The sequence below is a fragment of the Labrus bergylta genome, chromosome 2 (genome assembly GCF_963930695.1).
Source record: "Labrus bergylta chromosome 2, fLabBer1.1, whole genome shotgun sequence".
Classification (NCBI taxonomy): domain Eukaryota; kingdom Metazoa; phylum Chordata; class Actinopteri; order Labriformes; family Labridae; genus Labrus; species Labrus bergylta.
The window spans coordinates 35,513,232-35,537,419 of record NC_089196.1 but is presented as its reverse complement, the minus strand read 5'-3'; the positions used below and the strand labels follow the sequence as shown (position 1 = coordinate 35,537,419).

Sequence of the window (24,188 nt, the reverse complement as noted above, 5' to 3'; positions counted from 1 at the left end):
ACACACACACACACACACACACACACACACACACACACACACACACACACACACACACACACACACACACACTGAATACATGAAGACATTACATTGAAGCCCCTCACCTGTGCAGGTGTGTGTGTGATCCCTGAATGTGTGTGCGGGACACGCAGCAGAGCAGACACCCTGCAGCAAAGCAGCCTGAGGCACCAGGACCTCCTCAGGTTTGACACAGGTGAGACAGTCTGAGGACAGAGGACCCACACAGGAGCGACAGGTGGGGTGGCAGTCTGACGACAGGTGAGAGGAGAGGTCAAAGGTCAGACTGACTCAGGTCAAACTTCCTCATTTACTTCCATCAAAAGGTTTGAATATAAAAGTAATCTCTTACTGTGACAGGTGCCATCCTGAGCGTAGAGCCCCTCCCCACACATCTCCACACACTGACCCAGGTGGAGGAGGAGCTCACCTGGACAGGTGGAGCACTGAGACACAGAGGGACCCCAGCAGGAGGAGCAGGAGCTGTGACAGACTAAGAGAGAAAGAAGGTGCTGAGTCTGTTAGCCATCTTAGAAATAAACACTCATCAATCTGCAGCTGTCGCTTTCCTTCACCAGGGGGCGGGTCTTCACCTTTACCTGATTTATATGATTAGCATACCTCGACACCTGCTGTGGTTCTCCAGGTAATGCTGGTCAGGACACTCAGAAATACATTTCCCATGATGCAGTGCGGTGCCTGACAGACAGCTCATGCACTTTGGGTTGTCAGGGAAACAGGAGGCGCAGGAGGAGTCACAGGCTGGAGCAGCAAAGAGTTCATGTTTGATGATAAAAACAGATCAGGGTTCATTAAAGGTTCAGACAGAACAGGTATAACCACGGTGACCTTTGGATTCACCTGAGCTCACCTGTCCTCAGTCTCAGGTAGATTCTGTTGTTTTAGGGCCGTTTAAATTTAAAGAAATAAACACGAGACACAAAGAGAATTAAAAAAAGAGACTAATCCAAAGACCGAGAGCTGTGTGTGTGTGTGTGTGTGTGTGTGTGTGTGTGTGTGTGTGTGTGTGTGTGTGTGTGTGTGTGTGTGTGTGTGTGTGTGTGTGTTTCATTTATTATTTTATTCTCTTCAAAAATAAACTAAATATAAAATCATTCATATTCATGCCGGATGTTTGAGCTCCTCGTTAAAGCCTCACTGGGCTCGTTAAGATTCTTTATTCTCAACGTTTGTTTGTAACTCTGATACTGCTGAGCCTGCATTTAACACACACACACACACACACACACACACACACACACACACACACACACACACACATTCAGAGACACACACACAGAGACACACACACACATTCAGAGACACACACACACACACACACACACACACACACACACACACACAGAGACACACACACACACACACACACACACATTCAGAGACACACACACACACACACACACACACACACACTCACATTCAGAGACACGCACACACATTCAGAGACACACACACACACACTCACATTCAGAGACACACACACACACACACACACACACACACACACACAGACACACACACACACACACACACACACACACACACAGAGACACACACACACACACACACACACATTCAGAGACACACACACACACACACACACAAACAGAGACACACACACACACACACACACACACACACACACATACACTCACATTCAGAGACACGCACACACATTCAGAGACACACACACACTCACATTCAGAGACACACACACACACACACACACACACACACACACACACACAAACAGAGACACACACACACTCACTCACTCACACACATACACACACTCACACTCACACACACACACAGAGACACACACACACTCTCTCACACACACACACACACACACACACACACACACACACACACACACACACACACACACACACACACCCTGTGAGCTCGAGTCTTTAGTAAAACTTGTAAAATGTGTGATCTGTCGGTGTGTAAATGTTCAATCATCGTCTCTTACCGTAGCAGACTCCGTCCTGACTGTAGAATCCGTCTCCACAGTCAGAAACACATCGCCCGTCTTTGAGCAAGGCGGCGGCGTGCGAACACGACACACAGTCCTGCTGACTCGGGCCGTCGCACTCTGAACACGACTCGTGACAGTCTGCGGGAGGAGCAGGAATATCTCTGGTTCAGATTTAACAGTGAAACTCGAAATACTCACAAGTGTTTGTGACGTTGTTTATTTGAAGTGTTAGTAAAACATGAAGAGAGAGATGCAACTCTCTACAGGCAGGTCTTCCTACATGCATCACACCTCTGCAAATGATACAAAATGCAGCAGCACGACTGGTCTTCAACCTTCCTAAAAGAGCACATGTCACTCCGCTGTTCATCTCCTTACACCGGCTCCCAGTTACTGCTCGCATCAAATTTAAAACTCTGCTGCTCGCTCACAAAACAGACACAGAAACGTCTCCTCCTTACTTTAACTCTCTGATCCAGGTCTACACTCCCCCCCCCCCTCCCGCCCACTACGCTCTGCCAATGAAAGGCGTCTGATCCAACCTTCACAACAGGGTCCTAAGTCTCTGCACCTTTAAGAAAAAGCTAAAGACCCAGCTCTTTCATGAATACCTACTAACTTAATGATGATGGTCTCCATATTACTGATGATGATGATGGTAATGACGATGGTTTTTGTTTGATAACGATGACTTATAAGATGGTTTCTATACTGATTAGAGCTCTCAAGAACTGCCCTCAATGTTGTGCTTTGCTTCTGGTCACTTCCTGTCAGCACCTGTGTGTCCAATCAGACTCAAAGCTGATCGTTTGCTCTTACTGACATTGTTCCCTTTTTTCTAGATCCTTGCTTGTGTTGTTCTTACTCTCTGATGTACGTCACTTTGGATAAAAGAGTCTGCTAAGTGAATTGTAGAATTGTAGAATTGTAGAGATGTGATGAAACTGATCCGTGTGTTTACATGATGTCATCAAAATATGATTTATTGTTTCAACTAAAGTCTGAAAATCCATGTTCACATGTTGGACTGACGTTGTGCTTAAAGTCGGACTAACTCGCCTCGTTAATGTGGTTGGGACTCGATTAACTCTCACATGTCTACACCTCAATCAGACCCAAACTGGACTAGATGTTGTCCAGAGGGGTTCCTCAGGGCTCAGTGCTCGGTCCCCTTCTCTTTATACACCACGTTACTAAATAATCCGCTATCCTGGCATCTCATTTAAACTAAAAGTAAAGAGTCGAGCATGAAATGAGTGTTTGACGCACCAACATCACTCTGCTGTTAGCTAACGTGTTAGCAACCTGAAGAAGGACCAATCGTACCTTTGTTTGTGTGTGTGTGTGTGTGTGTGGGTTGTGTGTGTGTGTTTGTGATGTGTTTGTGGGTTGTGTGTATGTTTGTCTGTGTGTGTGTTTGTGATGTGTGTGTGTGTGTGTGTGTGTGTGTGTGTGTGTGTGTGTGTGTGTGTGTGTGTGTGTGTGTGTGGGTTGTGTGTGTGTGTTTGTGATGTGTTTGTGGGTTGTGTGTATGTTTGTCTGTGTGTGTGTGTGTGTGTGTGTGTGTGTGTGTGTGTGTGTGTGTGTGTGTGTGTGTGTGTGTGTGTGTGTTTGTGATGTGTGTTTGTCTGTGATGTGTGTGTGGGTTGTGTGTGTGTTTGTTATGTGTGTTTGTCTGTGATGTGTGTGTGGGTTGTGTGTGTGTTTGTGATGTGTGTTTGTCTGTGATGTGTGTGTGGGTTGTGTGTGTGTTTGTCTGGGATGTGTGTGTGTTGTTACTCACAGTGACAGTGTGTGTGGAGGTATGTGTATGATCCAGGAGGACAGGACGTCACACATTGACTGTCAGGGCTCAGCAGAGGTTTTAGGGGGCCACAGGTCTCACACTGCCCCCTGCTGGTACAGGTGACGCAGGAGGGGGGGCAGGCTGGGTGGGGGGGTTAAAACATTTTTAAAACATTACAGCTGTACAGAAACACACACACGTTTTTTATCCACAACCCCAAATTAAAAAAAAAAAACTATTCTGAAGAGTCAAAGTTTGACTTCCTGTTTGTAAATAATGGAAATATATATTCAGTGTTACCTGCACAGACTCGACCTTCAGCGAAGAATCCAGCAGGACAGACGGACAGGCAGCGGCCATGATGGAGGACAGCCTTCCTGTCCCTGCAGCTCTCACAGTGATCAGGAGACCCCGTACATGACAGACAGTCTGAGTGACAGGGGACTGACACACACACACACACACACACACACACACACACACACACACACACACACACACACACACACACACACACACACACACACACACACACACACACACACACACACACACACACACACACACACCTTGTGAGTTAAATCTTTTCTCCCTCTGTGTTTATGAAGTTGGAGCAGAATTTAAAGATCAGCATTCTGCACAGCAACCAAACGAGCCGCGTAGTTAGTAATGAGCCTAAGTGGCCCAGCCTCAAAATAAACCCTGAAGACGCCCCTGACACACACGCGCATACACACACACATTTAGGAGCAATGTACCTTGTTGACACTCGGGGCAGCAGTGTCCTTCCTGGGTGACCGTCAGCGTACCTGGGGGACAGGTGGGACAGGAGCGCAGGTAACAATTCACCTGAGCATCACGACACTCACAGTCTCTGCAGAGACCATCAGACCACCGAGACTGATTCTGAGAGATAGAGAAAGACACCAATTTAGACTGAAGACATTAATAAAACAACAAGAAGTCAAGAAACCAGGATCTAATTTAATATCAGATTAAGGGGATTATCACTGTAGCTTAGCACGAAGCAGCTAGACGCTAAAACCTACTGTTTGAAACCTTTTTAACAGATGAAGAAAGAGCTCTTATTTATTTTCTGTCTGCCCTCGTCTCTCTGTCCTCATTTATCTGTCCTCATTCCTCTGTCCTCATCTGTTCATGCCTATCTGTCCTCATTCCTCTGTCCTCATCTGTCCATGTCTATCTGTCCTAATTTCTCTGTCCTCATCTGTCCATGTCTACTTGTCCTCTTTTATCTGTCCTCATTCCTCTGTCCTCATCTGTCCATGTCTATCTGTCCTAATTTCTCTGTCCTCATCTGTCCATGTCTACTTGTCCTCTTTTATCTGTCCTCATTCCTCTGTCCTCATCTGTCCATGTCTTTCTGTCCTCATTTCTCTGTCCTCATCTGCCATGTCTATCTGTCCTCATCTGTCCATGTCTTTCTGTCCTCATTCCTCTGTCCTCATCTGTCCATGTCTACTTGTCCTCTTTTATCTGTCCTAATTTCTCTGTCCTCATCTGTCCATGTCTTTCTGTCCTCATCTGCCATGTCTATCTGTCCTAATTTCTCTGTCCTCATCTGCCATGTCTATCTGTCCTCATTCCTCTGTCCTCATCTGTTCATGTCTTTCTGTCCTCATCTGTCCATGTCTTTCTGTCCTAATTTCTCTGTCCTCATCTGTCCATGTCTTTCTGTCCTCATTTCTCTGTCCTCGTCTGTCCATGTCTATCTGTCCTCATTCGTCTGTCCTCATCTGTTCATGCCTATCTGTCCTCATTCCTCTGTCCTCATCTGTCCATGTCTATCTGTCCTAATTTCTCTGTCCTCATCTGTCCATGTCTACTTGTCCTCTTTTATCTGTCCTCATTTCTCTGTCCTCATCTGTCCATGTCTTTCTGTCCTCATTTCTCTGTCCTCATCTGCCATGTCTATCTGTCCTAATTTCTCTGTCCTCATCTGTCCATGTCTTTCTGTCCTCATTTCTCTGTCCTCATCTGTCCATGTCTTTCTGTCCTAATTTCTCTGTCCTCATCTGTCCATGTCTTTCTGTCCTCATTTCTCTGTCCTCATCTGTCCATGTCTACTTGTCCTCTTTTATCTGTCCTCATTTCTCTGTCCTCATCTGTCCATGTCTTTCTGTCCTCATTTCTCTGTCCTCATCTGCCATGTCTATCTGTCCTAATTTCTCTGTCCTCATCTGTCCATGTCTTTCTGTCCTCATTTCTCTGTCCTCATCTGTCCATGTCTTTCTGTCCTCATCTCTCTGTCCTCATCTGTCCATGTCTGTCCTAATTTCTCTGTCCTTATCTGTCCATGTCTTTCTGTCCTTGTCTTTCCTTATCCGTCTGTCCTCGTATCTCTGTCCTGTAGAGATTCATTACTTTTTCCATTTGGCTGAAAATGTAAAAATTTAACATTTTGCTTTGTGGGCTATCTCATGAAAGATGAATGTGATTTTAAATATTTAGATATTAAAGAGCAGATTTTTGACTCAGAATAATCTCATGGTTCTGTCCTTAAACACATAGTCACCCTGTCTGTGTGCATTTTTAATCCTCAACCTGTTATTAATTTATGAGTACACTAATATTGATGTGTTGGTGTTTGTAAAGCGATCAGACTCTTCTATTTTCTGCAAACAGAAAATGTGTTAAATACACTGTATTCATCTGATTACCGGCCTGAAGTCTGAGATTACATCTCATGTTTCTGTAGAAACACTCAGAGACAAACACTCAGAGACAAACCTGGATTATCAAACTCAGATTAAATGTAGATTGTTATGAAATTACCTCATAAAATTTCCCGTTGTACACGCATGATGGTTTCAAAGATGAACACTGGGGGCAGCATCTGCTCTGAACGACCTCTGACCCCTAGAATATAAAACACATTCAGGTCGGATAGTCTGAACTTCACATGAAACTGGAGACAAATTGAAAAGATTACTTATGATAAAGAGAATAAATGAGACAGGAGAGTGAACAGTTCATCAGTTGTCCTGGAGAACTAAGTTTTAGTCGTCAGGAACATAAAGAGCAGTTTTTCTGTTAAATCGAAATCTAAACTTTTCTTTTTCTTTTTTCTTTTTCTACATCTGTTCTTCCTGAGTACTTATCTCAGTGGGACGTGTGATGCATTCAGGAACAGTCTTCTCAGTGGGACATCATGTTTTTGTGTCTTCTGTAGCTCCTGAACTGGTGGTGTAAATCTGATAATTACAGGATAATTTTTTCCATCCTCACTGGAGGATTATCTGAGACGTATCAGCTGACCTGATCGTGATGGTAATGATCAGTTTGAACAGCTGAGCACGAACACCTGAGCACCAAATGTCCACAGGTAACAAAGTGACTGTGACATCCTCCATTAACTTCTGCAGCGGCCCGTTAACTGGCGAGGTGTTTGAGTGAAGGATAGAAAATGGGATTTCTGGGGGCTGACATGATGCATTCAGGGGACGGGAGAGCTCATTGAAAGTAAAGTTTAGTGAAGCAGGTGAAGCTGCAGGTAAAAATCCAGCTCACTGCTCAGAGTCCGAGAGAGCACGGTGATAAAAGAGACAGACAGACATACAGACAGACACACACACAGAGTGTTTGTCTGTCTATCTGTGTGTCTATGTGTGTGTGTGTGTGTGTGTGTGTGTGTGCGCCAGGGTAACAGCAGGAAGTTAGGTTCCTATGATGACCTGTTTTTTTCAGACTCACCTGAGGACACGTTACTCGAGCACACTCCGCCCTCTCACAGACCACCTGACCTCGGTTACAGGTACAGAACTCACAGCCCGTGCTGTTCCACATGTCTCCATGGTAACGCACTGCGCCCTCGTACAGGCAGCTCCCTTTAGCAGGAACACATTCATCACAGCAACGCCCGTCTCTCTTCACCTTAGTATAACCCTGCAGACAGACGGACAGAGGCAGGTGAGACCAGAACCAAAACAGAACATCTGTGTCCTTCATCACAAAACGTCACCGACATTCACAAACTCTGTGTGTGTGTGTGTGCGCGCGTGCGTGCGTGCGTGTGCGTGACTCACCTTCTCACAGGTAACAGGCTGACAGGTGTGTGTGTGACATTTAGACTGTCCGTGGTCACACACACATGTGGTGCAGGCGTTCTTCTGCCACTGCTCACGGTGCTGCAAAGATACACAAAGTGTGTTTAAAGTGGTGATGCTAACATTGTGTGTGTGTTTAAAGTTGTGTTGCTAACGTTGTGTGTGTGGTCTGTGTATACACAGTGTACCCGTGGCGAGGTGTACCTGGTGTGGTGTTCCTGCAGACAGACAGGGGTCGGACACACACTGAGGGCAGCACTGAGCGGGTCGGATCACCAGGTTTTCATCCTGCAGGAGCACAGACAGAAAACTGTATTACAAGTTAAATATTCAGAAGAAGAATCAGAAGTACTTTATTGATCCCGCGAGGGGATGTTACATTTTTACACTCTGTTGTGTGTGTGTGTGTGTGTGTGTGTGTGTGTGTGTGTGTGTGTGTGTGTGTGTGTGTGTGTGTGTGTGTGTGTGTGTGTGTGTGTTAAACTCACAGGTTTGCAGACCACTTGCTGACACTCTGTGACTGAACACTGAGTGTCTCCGTCTCTGCAGAAACATCTGGAGCACAAACCGACCCTCCACTCTTCACCATCGCCGTACGCCGCGCCCTGCAGAGAGCACGAGGCTGAAAGAATACACACACGTTAAAATGAATCTCTAATGAATAAGTTTAAAATCATAAATAGATATTTTAATCTGCATAACGGGCCTCACCTCCTCCACCTGAACACCGGGGGCAGCACTCTCCTGACGAGGTGAAAGAACTCTGACCCTCTGGGCAGCTGAGGGGGGGGCAGGGTCGGGGGCCACAGGACACGCTGCCTTTGGAACACACACACACCGTACAGGGGGCGGGGCTCCACTGACTGTCATCCTATCAGAGAAAGACACAGTGACACAGATAAACAAAGTTTGATTATAATTATTATCTTCTCCTCCTCTCCCCTCCTCTCCTCTCCTCTCCCCTCCTCTTCCCTCCTCCTCCTCCTCCTCCTCTCCTCTCCTCTCCTCTCCTCTACTCTCCTCTCCTCTACTCTCCTCTCCTCTCCCCTCCTCTCCCCTCCTCTTCCCTCCTCCTCCTCCTCTCCTCTCCTCTCCTCTCCTCTACTCTCCCCTCCTCCTCTCCTTTCCTCTCCTCCTTTCCTCTCCTCCTCTCCTCTCCTCTCCCCTCCTCTCCCCTCCTCTTCCCTCCTCCTCCTCCTCTCCTCTCCTCTCCTCTACTCTCCCCTCCTCCTCTCCTTTCCTCTCCTCCTTTCCTCTCCTCCTCTCCTCTCCTCTCCTCTCATCTCATCTCCTCTCCTCTCCTCTCCTCTCCCCTCCTCTTCCCTCCTCCTCCTCCTCCTCTCCTTTCCTCTCCTCTCCTCTCCTCTCCTCCTCCTCCTCCTCCTCCTCCTCCTCTCCTCTCCTCTTCTCTTCCCTCCTCCTCCTCTCCTTTCCTCTCCTCTCCTCTCCTCTATCACTTACTGAATGCATCACTCCTTCATACTGGCAGGAGTTCTGAGACGACGCCACACACTCTGGACAGCAGCTGTTAGCGGGGATCCTCAGACGCTCACCCTGCAAAACACACACACAAACACACAATCAGTCCGTCTCCATGGAAACAAGCCAACTTGTACACAAACAAAGAAACAACCTGAGAATAGTTCAGGAGAAGATAAAATAAATACTAAATCCTAAACTGTAATTATTATTATCATGAAATTATCCCGGACGTCTTACCCGGTGAAGGTCACAGCGAGGATTGGAGCAGAGAGTCGGTCTGCAGACGGGCAGGTCACCGTGACAGGTACATTCCTCGCACACCTGTGGTCTCCATGACGATCCGTTCTGCAAAGAGACACACACGAGAATACTGAGAGATGATTCATCGACATATATATTGGTAAAGAGGTCACAGGGTTAATAACACACACACACACACACACACACACACACACACACACACACACACACACACACACACACACACACACACACACACACACACACACACACACACACACACACACACACACACACACACACACACACACACACACACACACACACACACACACACACACACACACACACACACACACACACACTGTGGCTGTTTCTCGTTAAACGACGTCTCTGACTGCAGCAGGTTCAAACTGAAGCGATGTGAAACATGACTCAGCACGTTTGGGTCTTATTATTAACCCCACCGCCTCACGTTACGACTCTTCGCTGGATTTATTCTTGTTACCTGGACTGAGGGACGAATGGAGAGACATCGTGATATGTTTCAGATCATTCTAAGAACCGACTCTCATGAAAGCATGTCGTGCTGCAGAAGGACTTTAAAATAACGTGTGTCCGTTCTGCTCCGATTGTTCCGTCTGCAGAAACACTCAGTGACCCATTTACAGGGTCAGGAGGAGAACAGCACAGTCACGGCTTTATTTTTAACTTTCAGGACTCAAAGAAGCAGAAACATGAAAGAAAGCGTCCACAGAGACTTCACATGAATCAGGCGAGAACTCTGAGAGAGGGGAGAGAAATGATGACGTCTGAAATCACAGAATCCTTCAGCTCGGATTCCTACAATCCATCCATCAGAGAGTAAGAACAACACGAGCGAGGATCTAAAGAGGAGGAAACAGCGTCAGGAAGTGAGCTGAGACAGAGCACAGGTGCTGACAGGAAGTGACCAGAGACAGCCAGAGGAAGAGCACAGGTGCTGACAGGAAGTGAGCTGAGACAGAGCACAGGTGCTGACAGGAAGTGAGCTGAGACAGAGCACAGGTGCTGACAGGAAGTGAGCTGAGGCAGAGCACAGGTGCTGACAGGAAGTGAGCTGAGGCAGAGCACAGGTGCTGACAGGAAGTGACCAGAGACAGAGCACAGGTGCTGACAGGAAGTGACCAGAGGCAGAGCTCAGGTGCTGACAGGAAGTGACCAGAGGAAGAGCGAAGGTCCTGACAGGAAGTGACCAGAGGCAGAGCTCAGGTGCTGACAGGAAGTGACCAGAGGAAGAGCGAAGGTCCTGACAGGAAGTGACCAGAGGCAGAGCTCAGGTGCTGACAGGAAGTGACCAGAGGAAGAGCGAAGGTCCTGACAGGAAGTGACCAGAGGCAGAGCTCAGGTGCTGACAGGAAGTGACCAGAGGCAGAGCGCAGGTGCTGACAGGAAGTGACTAGAGGTAGAGCACAGGTGCTGACAGGAAGTGACTAGAGGTAGAGCACAGGTGCTGACAGGAAGTGACCAGAGGAAGAGCGAAGGTGCTGACAGGAAGTGACCAGAGACAGCCAGAGGAAGAGCACAGGTGCTGACAGGAAGTGACCAGAGACAGAGCACAGGTGCTGACAGGAAGTGACTAGAGGTAGAGCACAGGTGCTGACAGGAAGTGACCAGAGACAGAGCACAGGTGCTGACAGGAAGTGAGCTGAGGCAGAGCACAGGTGCTGACAGGAAGTGACCAGAGGCAGAGCACAGGTGCTGACAGGAAGTGAGCTGAGGCAGAGCACAGGTGCTGACAGGAAGTGAGCTGAGGCAGAGCACAGGTGCTGACAGGAAGTGAGCTGAGGCAGAGCACAGGTTTTTAAAGTCTCCTTTAAAGACTTCAGGACAAACACGGTCAGTGATGATGTATTTATTAATCAAGACTCAGGGATAGAAAAGCAGGTAATCTCAGGTGTTTGATGATTTTATGAGTTCACTGCAGGAACATTTGCATCTGTTGCCTTGGTAACCCTGACTCCATTAACAATCTGACTCCATTAACAATCTGAACCTGAACAATCTAAACCTGAACAATCTGAACCTGAACAGTCTGAACCTGAACAACCTAAACCTGAACAATCTAAACCTGAACAGTCTGAACCTGAACAGTCTGAACCTGAACAATCTAAACCTGAACAATCTAAACCTGAACAATCTAAACCTGAATAATCTAAACCTGAACAGTCTGAACCTGAACAGTCTAAACCTGAACAGTCTGAACCTGAACAGTCTGAACCTGAACAATCTAAACCTGAACAGTCTGAACCTGAACAGTCTGAACCTGAACAATCTAAACCTGAACAGTCTAAACCTGAACAGTCTGAACCTGAACAGTCTGAACCTGAACAGTCTGAACCTGAACAATCTAAACCTGAACAGTCTGAACCTGAACAATCTGAACCTGAACAGTCTGAACCTGAACAGTCTGAACCTGAACAATCTAAACCTGAACAATCTAAACCTGAACAGTCTGAACCTGAACAGTCTGAACCTGAACAATCTGAACCTGAACAATCTAAACCTGAACAATCTGAACCTGAACAATCTGAACCTGAACAGTCTGAACCTGAACAGTCTGAACCTGAACAGTCTAAACCTGAACAGTCTGAACCTGAACAATCTGAACCTGAACAATCTGAACCTGAACAGTCTGAACCTGAACAGTCTGAACCTGAACAATCTGAACCTGAACAGTCTGAACCTGAACAATCTAAACCTGAACAATCTAAACCTGAACAATCTGAACCTGAACAATCTGAACCTGAACAATCTAAACCTGAACAGTCTGAACCTGAACAATCTGAACCTGAACAGTCTGAACCTGAACAATCTGAACCTGAACAGTCTGAACCTGAACAATCTGACAGGGATAATCTCCAGCTGTGAGGAGCTATGTAAACATAACTAGGTTGGGAGAATCTCCGGAGCAGTCCTCCCACAATTGTGTAGATATTAGCTGGAAGTGCATATGTGAAAACAGCTAAAGAGGCCACTCTAGTGGACACTGGAGGAATTGCAGCTGTAAAGATGAACATTTTAACATAGAGCTCTATGGGGACTGACTCACTGCAGGAGACAGACTCTAGTGGACACTGGAGGAACTGCAGCTGTAAAGTTGGACATTTTAACATAGAGCTCTATGGGGACTGACTCACTGCAGGAGACAGACTCTAGTGGACACTGGAGGAACTGCAGCTGTAAAGTTGGACATTTTAACATAGAGCTCTATGGGGACTGACTCACTGCAGGAGACAGACTCTAGTGGACACTGGAGGAACTGCAGCTGTAAAGTTAGACATTTTAACATGGGGCTCTATGAGGACTGACTCACTGCAGGAGACAGACTCTAGTGGACACTGGAGGAACTGCAGCTGTAAAGTTGGACATTTTAACATACAGCTCTATGGGGACTGACTCACTGCAGGAGACAGACTCTAGTGGATGCTGGAGGTACTGCAGCTGTAAACAAAAGACTTCTGAGGGCCTTGAATGCAGCAGTATAATTCTGCCATAGTATGTCAAACAGGGAAAATAAAGAGAGCGGTTAGAGACCTGGAGGTCTCAGGTGTCACAGGTGTGACGAGTAGACCTGTCGTTAATGTGTCAGAGAAGAAGAGACTCTGACATCCCCACTGATTAGTCAGACTGTCTTTAAAAACAGCTGTTTGTGTTTATTCTGTCTAATTTCTCACATGCTGTGATGCTACACTGCTAGCTGAGTTCTCCTGCAGTCTGAATGTTAAGTGTTGTGTGCAGACTGTATGAACCCCCGCCCCCGTCCGTCCGTCCCTCTACATCAGATTATTTTAGACTCAAAGACTTTCAGCTCTGCCACAGAAACAGCTGCAGCCGGCGCCACAAGGAGACAACGCTGCAGCTATTTTAACTTTACTGTAACTGAATATTAGGAGGGGGGCGGGCAGAGGTATGGATATGTGTGTATATATTTGAGCTAAAATAGTTTCAATGAAAGTGAAGAATTCCTGCAGCCAATCATCACACAGAGCGACATGACGTGTTTCTCCATCAGTTGATCTCGTCTTCGGTCTGAAAACTTGATCCTGCAGCTCCGACACGAAAAAAAGAAAAATGGCCCCAGAGTCTGAGTCTGGAAATACCTGATGCAGAGAGGAGTCCCTGAACACACCAACAGTGACAAAATTAAACCATAGACTGTTAATATTAATGGACGAAGGCTGAGTGACGTCAGCCATCCGTTACGGCAGTGGGTTCCGGAGTCTCAGCCTGGACGGCAGGCTGGAGCTGAGGCGGGTTTAAGCCTCTTTACAAACTGTTAACGTCTCACCACCTGTCAATCATGCCAGCTACATGCCTAACTATGAATAACACTTATGATTTTAAAAATCCAAACAGAGCCGTTTAAAAAAAAATGCACCCCCTGTACAGTGTATGCCAGTGATGACAATAACATGTTAATTTATGCCGTAAAAACTTCCGCATTGGCTTAATTTTTCAAGATCGGAGGTTACTGCTTAAATAAAACTGAGTTTCAAATGAAGAAAAATTAAAGATAGAGAGAAAACTTAAATAAAGTTAAAAAAAACCTACAGACCGACAGAGCTACTGACTGACAGAGCTACTGACTGACAGAGCTACTGACTGACAGAGCTACAGACTGACAGAGCTACAGAGCTACTGACTGACAGAGCTAAAGACTGACAGAGCTACAGAGTGACAGAGCTACAGACTGACAGAGCTACAGAGCTACTGACTGACAGAGCTACAGACTGACAGAGCTACAGACTGACAGAGCTACTGACTGACAGAACTACAGACTGACAGAGCTATAGACTGACAGAGCTACAGGCTGACAGAGCTACAGAGCTACTGACTGACAGAGCTATAGACTGACAGAGCTACTGACTGACAGAGCTACAGACTGACAGAGCTATAGACTGACAGAGCTACAGAGTGACAGAGCTACTGACTGACAGAGCTACAGACTGACAGAGCTACAGACTGACAGAGCTATAGACTGACAGAGCTATAGACTGACAGAGCTACAGACTGACAGAGCTATAGACTGACAGAGCTACTGACTGACAGAGCTACAGACTGACAGAGCTATAGACTGACAGAGCTACAGAGTGACAGAGCTACAGACTGACAGAGCTACAGACTGACAGAGCTACTGACTGACAGAGCTACTGACTGACAGAGCTATAGACTGACAGAGCTACAGAGTGACAGAGCTACAGACTGACAGAGCTACAGAGCTACTGACTGACAGAGCTACAGACTGACAGAGCTACAGAGTGACAGAGCTACAGACTGACAGAGCTACAGACTGACAGAGCTACTGACTGACAGAGCTACAGAGTGACAGAGCTACAGACTGACAGAGCTACAGACTGACAGAGCTACAGACTGACAGAGCTATAGACTGACAGAGCTACAGAGTGACAGAGCTACAGACTGACAGAACTACTGACTGACAGAGCTACTGACTGACAGAGCTACAGAGTGACAGAGCTACAGACTGACAGAGCTACAGACTGACAGAGCTATAGACTGACAGAGCTACTGACTGACAGAACTACTGACTGACAGAGCTACAGAGTGACAGAGCTACAGACTGACAGAACTACAGACTGACAGAGCTACAGAGTGACAGAGCTACAGACTGACAGAGCTACTGACTAACAGAGCTACAGACTGACAGAGCTACAGAGTGACAGAGCTACAGAGTGACAGAGCTACAGACTGACAGAACTACTGACTGACAGAGCTACAGACTGACAGAGCTATAGACTGACAGAGCTACAGACTGACAGAGCTACTGACTGACAGAGCTACAGACTGACAGAGCTACAGACTGACAGAGCTACAGAGCTACTGACTGACAGAGCTACAGACTGACAGAGCTATAGACTGACAGAGCTACAGACTGACAGAACTACTGACTGACAGAGCTACAGACTGACAGAGCTACAGACTGACAGAACTACAGAGTGACAGAGCTATAGACTGACAGAGCTATAGACTGACAGAACTACAGACTGACAGAGCTACAGACTGACAGAACTACAGAGTGACAGAGCTACAGACTGACAGAGCTACAGAGCTACTGACTGACAGAGCTACAGACTGACAGAGCTATAGACTGACAGAACTATAGACTGACAGAACTACAGACTGACAGAGCTACAGACTGACAGAGCTACTGACTGACAGAACTACAGAGTGACAGAGCTACAGACTGACAGAACTACAGAGTGACAGAGCTACAGACTGACAGAGCTACAGACTGACAGAACTACTGACTGACAGAGCTACAGAGTGACAGAGCTACAGAGTGACAGAGCTACAGACTGACAGAGCTAGAGAGCAAGAGAGAAGTTTAAAGAGAAGAGAGAGAGAGAGAGAGAAGTTTAAAGAGAAGAAGAGAGAGAGAGAGAGAGAGAGAGAGAAGTTTAAAGAGAAGAAGAGAGAGAGAGAGAGAGAAGTTTAAAGAGAAGAAGAGAGAGAGAGAGAGAAGTTTAAAAAGAAGAAGAGAGAGAGAGAGAGAAGTTTAAAGAGAAGAAGAGAGAGAGAGAGAGAAGTTTAAAGAGAAGAAGAGAGAGAGAGAGAAGTTTAAAGAGAAGAAGAGAGAGAGAGAAGTTCAAGAGAAGAAGAGAGAGAGAGAGAGAAGTTTAAAGAGAAGAAGAGAGAGAGAGAAGTTCAAGAGAAGAAGAGAGAGAGAGAAGTTTAAAGAGAAGAAGAGAGAGAGAGAAGTTTAAAGAGAAGAAGAGAGAGAGAGATGCCCTCAGGACGTCAGGTTTTAAACGTCAGCGTGTTTAAACTCGTCGTCTGAGGAAACAAAGACTCAGATCATCGCCTGTGTTTAGACTCTGCAGAGCCTGAAGACACAGACTAGGGACACGTCTGGGGGGTCTGTGTCTGTGTGTGTGTCTGTGTGTATCTGTGTGTGTCTGTGTGTGTGTGTGTCTGTGTGTGTGTGTCTGTGTGTGTATCTGTGTGTGTGTATCTGTGTGTGTGTGTGTCGGTGTGTGTGTATTTGGGGGGGGTTATTTCCTGGGTACATCTAACTGGTCTGAATGGGAGCGGTGGAATCAAACTGTGTGAATGATAAGACAAAAGAGGAAAGACCTCACAGACTGCAGCCATTAACCTGTCAGAGTCAGGGGTGGGGGGGGGGGTCTGTTTGCCTATTAGCCTGCAGGACTTAGTTCTAGACCAGAGAGCATGACGAACCTCATTTAGGTGAGGGGGAGGGGGGGAGGGGGGGAGGGGGGCATATACCTGACACATGAAATCCTGAACTTTTCTAGATAACTTCAGGAGGACTGATCCTAAAATCCTCCTGAACTGGTTCTTCACACATGCACCTCACAGCGGGAGACTACCCCTGTCAGTGTGTGTGTGTGTGTGTGTGTGTGTGTGTGTGTGTGTGTGTGTGTGTGTGTCTGTGTTTGTGTGTCGGGGGAATCTTCACTTTGAACTCTGAGGGTTTCTTTCCCGTCTCTGCCTGAGCATGTCGGGACGTCCCACCTGTGTCCTTCCCGCTGCTTTTTCCCACACCTCCCCCTCCTGCCTCTCTGCTCCTCCCCTCCCACTCACTCCCTCCTCCTCCCCCATCCTCAAACATTCTGACCTCATTTCTTTCCCTCGCTTCTTGCCCTGATGGTCGTCTCTTCAAAGCGAGGAGCAGTGACTGTGGGAGGCAGGAAGTGTTGGGCTTTCTCAGGGTGGGGGGAGTTGTATTTTTCAGAAGGTGGAGGTGGTTGTTGACTTTACTGTAATTATGTTAATGACACAGCAGAGCGAGGCAGCACAGCGTCATTATTCCTGCTCACAGCCCTCTTTCAGGCTTTTAACACAAATTACAAGTTGTTCCAGCACACAGGTGGTGCTTTTCTTAAGTGCACAACAAAAGGTGAAAAAGGATCCCTGACAGCTGGATCACCTGAAACTACAGAGTGAGCTTCAGTTTGATGTCTTTGACCTCCACTGAAGGAAAATCCCCTCACACCGACATCAGACACAAAACTGAACAGCTCAGCGACCGTCTTCAGACTTAGACAGGGTGTAGATGATCGATATAAATATAATAATATATGACACTCTTCATCATTCTCCTCACCATCATCACCATCATCACCATCATCATCATTATCACCATCATCATTATCACCATCATCAACATCATCACCATCATCATCATCACCATGATCATCACCATCATCACCATCAACACCATCATCACCATCCTCATCATCATCACCATCATCATCACCATCACCCATCATCAACATCATCACCATCATCATCATCACCACCATCATCATCAAATCATCACCATCATCATCATCATCACCATCATCACAATCAACACCATCATCATCATCATCACCCATCATCATCATCACACATCATCAACATCATCACCATCATCATATCACCATCATCATCATCATCACCATCACCATCATCATCATCACCATCATCACCATGATCATCACCATCATCACCATCATCATCATCATCACCACCATCATCATCACCATCATCATCATCATCATCACCTATCACCATCACCATCACCATCATCAACATCATCACCATCATCATTATCACCATCATCATCACCATCATCATCACCATCATCATCATCATCATCACCATCATCATCATCACCACCATCATCACCATCATCATCACCATCATCATCATCATCACCATCATCCACCATCATCACTATCACCATCATGAATCCCATCACCTCAATCACACCCATCATCATCATCACATCCATCACCATCACATCATCATCATCACCATCATCATCTCATCACCATCATCACCACCATCATCATCATCAACATCATCATTATCACCACCATCATCATCATCATCATCATCATCAACCACCATCATCATCACCATCATCATCATCATCAACACCATCATCATCATCATCAACACCATCATCATCATCACCACCATCATCACCCATCATCATCATCATCAACACCATCATCATCAACACCATCATCATCATCACCATCATCATTATCACCATCATCATCACCATCATCATCACCATCATCATCATCATCATCACCATCACCATCATCATCACCACCATCATCACCATCATCATCACCATCATCATCATCATCATCATCACCATCATCACCACCACTATCATCATCACCACCATCATCATCATCATCACCACCACCATCATCACCACCATCATCAACACCATCATCACCATCATCACCACCATCATCATCACCACCATTATCATTATCATCATCATCATCATCATCATCATCATCATCACCATCATCATCACCACCATTATCATCACCATCATCATCATCATCACCATCATCACCACCACCACCACCACCACCATCATCATCATCATCACCACCATCATCATCATCATCATCATCACCATCATCATCATCACCACCATCATCATCACCACCATCATCATTATCACCATCATTATCACCACCATCATCATCATCACCACCATCATCATCATCATCATCACCATCATCATCACCATCATCACCACCATCATCATCACCATCATCACCCTCATCATCACCATCATCATCACCACCACCATCATCATCATCACCACCATCATCATCATCACCATCATCACCATCCTCATCACCACCATCATCATCATCATCACCATCATCACCACCATCATCATCATCATCATCATCACCACCATCATCATCAACACCACCATCATCATCATCACCACCACCATCATCATCATCATCATCATCATCATCATCACCACCATCATCATCACCATCACCATCACCATCACCACCTTCATCATCATCATCACCACCACCATCATCACCATCACCATCATCATTATCACCACCATCATCATCATCATCACCACCTTCATCATCATCACCATCATCACCACCACCATCATCATCATCACCATCATCATCATCATCACCATCCTCATCATCATCCTCATCATCATCACCATCCTCATCATCCTCATCATCATCACCATCATCACCATCCTCACCACTATATCATCATCATCATCATCATCACCATCCTCATCATCATCATCACCATCCTCATCATCATCATCACCATCATCATCATCATCATCACCACTATCATCAGGTGCATCACTGTGCACACTCTGTCCCTATCATTTTAAACTATGAATACATTTTTAAAAGTGAAGAAATAAGCAGTGTATTGATTCGACAGATTAAACAGGATGAACTTACAGCGTGAAGTGCTCCTTCGTAGTTACAAGCTCCTGAGAAGACAGAAAGAATCTGGGTCAATATTCCTGATTTCAACATTTCAGCGATATAAATGTAATCATCTGTCATGTTAACATTATACATCAGCTATGTTTAAGTGAATCCATTATATCACCTGAAATGGACAACAAAAGCTCCCCCCAAGGATGGACTACAAAGGTCACCTTGATTTAGACTGAGAAGTTAATACTGACGGACTCTTTACACAGCGGCCTCTACCATCAGTGTATGAATGGATGAGTTAATACTGACGGACTCTTTACACAGCCGGCCTCTACCATCAGTGTGTGAATGTGTGTGAATGGATGAGTTAATACTGACGGACTCTTTACACAGCGGCCTCTACATCAGTGTGTGAATGGATGAGTTAATACTGACGGACTCTTTACACAGCGGCCTCTACCATCAGTGTGTGAATGTGTGTGAATGGATGAGTTAATACTGACGGACTCTTTACTCCAGCCGGCCTCTACCATCAGGGTATGAATGTGTATGAATGGATGAGTTAATACTGACGGACTCTTTACTCAGCAGCCTCTACCATCAGTGTGTGAATGTGTAGGTGTGACCTGCGGTGTAAAAGCGAGAGTAAAAAAATAACTCTTCACGCTCAGTCCATTTACCAGAACTACAGAAGAACTCTGGGGTGCAGGTAGTCGAGCGGTTAGTGCGTGCTCTCCATGTACATAGGCTATAGTCCTCCAAGCGGGCGGCCCAGTTTCAAATCCAACCTGTTGCTCCTGATTCTTGACTCTATCCTCTGACCTATCTCTAAAATAAAGGCAGAAAAAGCCCAAAATAAAATTAAAAAAAATAAAAGAACTAAAGAGGAACCAGCTTGGTATGGAGCACTGACACTAGAAAAACAAACTGGACTTTGGAGGGTCTGACGGGCCTGGCACAGTACAGAACGTCAGACGCATAAACCCAACGTTGCCAAAGTTCTTGTACAATTGAGACAGTTTGCCGGCAATGTTAGATAATTAAGAACAATAAATTACCATGGTATTAATATCTTAGTTTTTTTTCAAAGAATCTCAAAATTTTCTTAAAATAAACTTTGAGTCACAGCTTTGAAAACATTTTTAGTCCTCTAAAAAGTCTTTACACGGATCTCAATGCTCAGAGTGTAAAAAGAGTTCATGTTGCTCCAGTTTTCTGTTAACTTGGAAACACTCATCTTCCTCCAGTCCCCCCCTCTGAGACGCCCCTGCCTCTCAGACTCACATGAAGTTTTTTTTTTTCCAAACACTCACCATGAATCCCGCACAGACCCGCAGCCACACAGACCACAAGCAGCCAGACCGTAGCCATAATCCGAGCCGTGCGGGTTAGTCCAGGTCCAGGTACAGACTGTGGGGCTGTTTTCCCTGTGTCTTCTAATCAACCGGACTCCTGGTCACGGTTCATCTCAGAAACATCCAGAAAACCCCTGAAACTCCGAGACTCAGTCTGAGCTCCGAGCTCCGGAATGCGGCTTAGACCAGGAGGAGTAAGCCGTACTCCTCCTGAAACCCGGATGACTGAGTCCTGCACCTCCTCAGTAACAGGAGGACTGAACGCTCCTGCTCTCCTCCTCCAGCTGCTCCGCTCGGTAGTGAACTCCGCTCAAATAAAGAAATCCTGCTTCAGATTTTTCAGTCTCTGATTTTCTTTCGACCCCCAGACTTCAAAGTCCGCACACCGAGCCGTGCGGGCTGATCCGTGCTACGTGATTCTTGCTATGTGATCCCGTGCTGTGCAAAACCGTGCGGGTTGAGCCGGGCCGTGTGTTCTGAACCGTGCGGACTAACGGAGCCGTGCTGTCTGCTCGGTATGAAGCGGGCTGTCGGTGTGTCCCGCAGTGTTTCACAGATTCACTCTCCGCTTCTCCTCCGTGCAGATTCTCTCTCTGCTCTCCCCTCCTCCTCCTCCTCCCTCTCACTCCTCCTCCGGGGGGACGTCCCGCCTCCTCCCCCAACCCCCATCACAGGTAGCCCTTCATGACCACGTGGGAGGGTTATTATTTTTATTTTCTTTAAAGATTTATATTCGGGCTTTTTGTGCCTTTAATGGAGAGAGAGAGGAAAGTGGGTAGAGTTGGAAATCAGGGAGAGAGAGAAAGGGGAATGACACAGGGAGCCACAGGTTGGGTTCGAAACCTGGCCGCCCGCTTGGAGGACCATGGCCTCCATACCTGGGGCGCGCTGACTAACCTGCCCCACCAGCGCCTGTTATTATTTATTTCATTCAAAGTTTATTTCACCAGAAAACCTGGTTGAGATTAAGAATCTGTTTTAAAGAGACAGGCAGCAGCACATTTTAAAGTTACTGACATGAACACATGAAAACACAAACACAGGTCAGCACCTCAGGGGGGCATTCCATCAACTAAAGAAAGCCAAGCTCACCTGAAAAAGTCAGACTGAAACTAACTACATCTCCTAATTAAGTCTCAAGTCGCTCCATGAACGCAATAATTAACTAACCCTACGGTGAAGGAACCAAACTCCCACTTAAATGAGCCAGACTTATCGAAATAAGTGAGGATTCTGCTCTGACCCCCTGTTCACATCAGACAATCTACATCCTGATTTATCAAAACCTTCAGCTTCCTTTAAAAAGCTGCAGAGACACAGCAGAGCTGAAACTCCTCTTCTGAAACACTTTGTGACCAGAAGTTTTAATGAATTAAATTAGACATCAGGAGGGAAAAACTATTATATTTAATCCACTTAATCCATCATTATTATTATTATTATTATTATTATTATTATTATTATTATTTCAAATATAATTAAAGATTGGACTTCAAACAATGATTTCCTGCATATTAGATTAGATCAAACTACAAAACACAAAACAGAGTCTAAACTACAAAACAGAGTATCAAACTACAAAGCAGAGACTGTAACTATAAAACAGTTTGAACTACAAAACAGTTTTTCGAACTACCAAACAGAGTCTTAAACTACAAAACAGAGTTTTAAACTACAAACAGAGTTTAAACTACAAACAGAGTCTGAAACTACAAAACAGTTTTTAAACTACAAAACAGAGTCTAAAACTACAAAATAAAGTTTTAAACTACAAAACAGAGTTTAAAACTACAAAACAGAGTCTGAAACTACAAAACAGTTTAACTACAAAACAGAGTCTGAAACTACAAAATAGAGTCTGAAACTACAAAACAGAGTATCAAACTACAAAGCAGAGACTGAAACTATAAAACAGTTTTGAACTACAAAACAGAGTCTGAAACTACAAAACAGAGTCTTAAACCTACAAAACAGAGTTTAAAAACTACAAAACAGAGTCTTAAACTATAAAACAGTTTTAAACTACAAAACGGCATCTGAAACTACAAAATAGAGTTTTAAACTACAAAACAGAGTCTGAAACTACAAAACAAAGTATCAAACTACAAAGCAGAGACTGAACTATAAACAGTTTTGAAATACAAAACAGAGTCTGAAACTACAAAACAGAGTCTTAAACTACAAAACAGAGTTTAAAACCTACAAAACAGAGTCTTAAACTACAAAACAGAGTTTTAAACTACAAAACAGAGTCTGAAACTACAAAACAGAGTTTTAAACTACAAAACAGAGTTTAAAACTACAAAACAGAGTCTGAAACTACAAAACAGTTTTAACTACAAAACAGAGTCTGAAAGTCCGGGTCATGTGAACCTGTACACTTCAGGAAGATCAGACCTTGGAATGAACAGATTGCACGGATGAAGTTTTTACGATGGAGACGTTTAAGTTGTTGAGTGTAAATAAGTCCGGGTCAGACTCTCTAAGGGAGTTCCATGTTGCTCCTGTGTCTGAGCAGTATGTTAGACAATATCCAAGAAAACATGGACCCTAACCCTAACCCATCCCCCCCTCTGACACCACCGCCAGAGGTCAGCAGAGTACACACTGCCACCTGGTGTTCAGAACGAGAACTACAGCAGATCATATTACAGATCGTGGGCACACACTGAGGTTTGATCCATCCATCATCACTGAACCTAACGAGCATGTCTTCGGACTGTGGGAGGAAGCCGGAGTACCCGGAGAGAACCCACACATGAACGAGAACATGCAGACTCTACCAGGAACCTCCTCACAGAGAGACTCCTGAAGGACGGGGATTCAAACCAGGAACCTCCTCACAGAGAGACTCCTGAAGGACGGGGATTCAAACCAGGACCCTCCTCACAGAGAGACTCCTGTCAGGTGGACTGGACTCACTCTGACCTCTCTGGTCCTCAGGTGGGGGACTCTGACCTCTCGGGTCCT

General features: G+C 45.6%; 1 protein-coding gene across 1 annotated transcript in view; it reads right to left on the bottom strand.

Moving 5' to 3' along the window:
- The window catches only part of fras1 (Fraser extracellular matrix complex subunit 1), a 77,920-nt gene extending 56,636 nt beyond the window's left edge, over nt 1-21,284 (bottom strand). The window contains 17 exon segments of the mRNA XM_065951763.1: nt 108-272; nt 374-514; nt 643-783; nt 2,021-2,164; nt 3,810-3,953; nt 4,113-4,256; nt 4,571-4,718; nt 6,609-6,692; nt 7,527-7,718; nt 7,859-7,960; nt 8,084-8,167; nt 8,368-8,501; nt 8,591-8,750; nt 9,341-9,433; nt 9,599-9,706; nt 19,882-19,913; nt 21,177-21,284. Of these exon segments, the coding sequence (XP_065807835.1) occupies nt 108-272; nt 374-514; nt 643-783; nt 2,021-2,164; nt 3,810-3,953; nt 4,113-4,256; nt 4,571-4,718; nt 6,609-6,692; nt 7,527-7,718; nt 7,859-7,960; nt 8,084-8,167; nt 8,368-8,501; nt 8,591-8,750; nt 9,341-9,433; nt 9,599-9,706; nt 19,882-19,913; nt 21,177-21,234 (2,074 nt within the window). The 5' untranslated portion in view covers nt 21,235-21,284.
- Nucleotides 21,285-24,188: the final 2,904 nt, after the last annotated feature.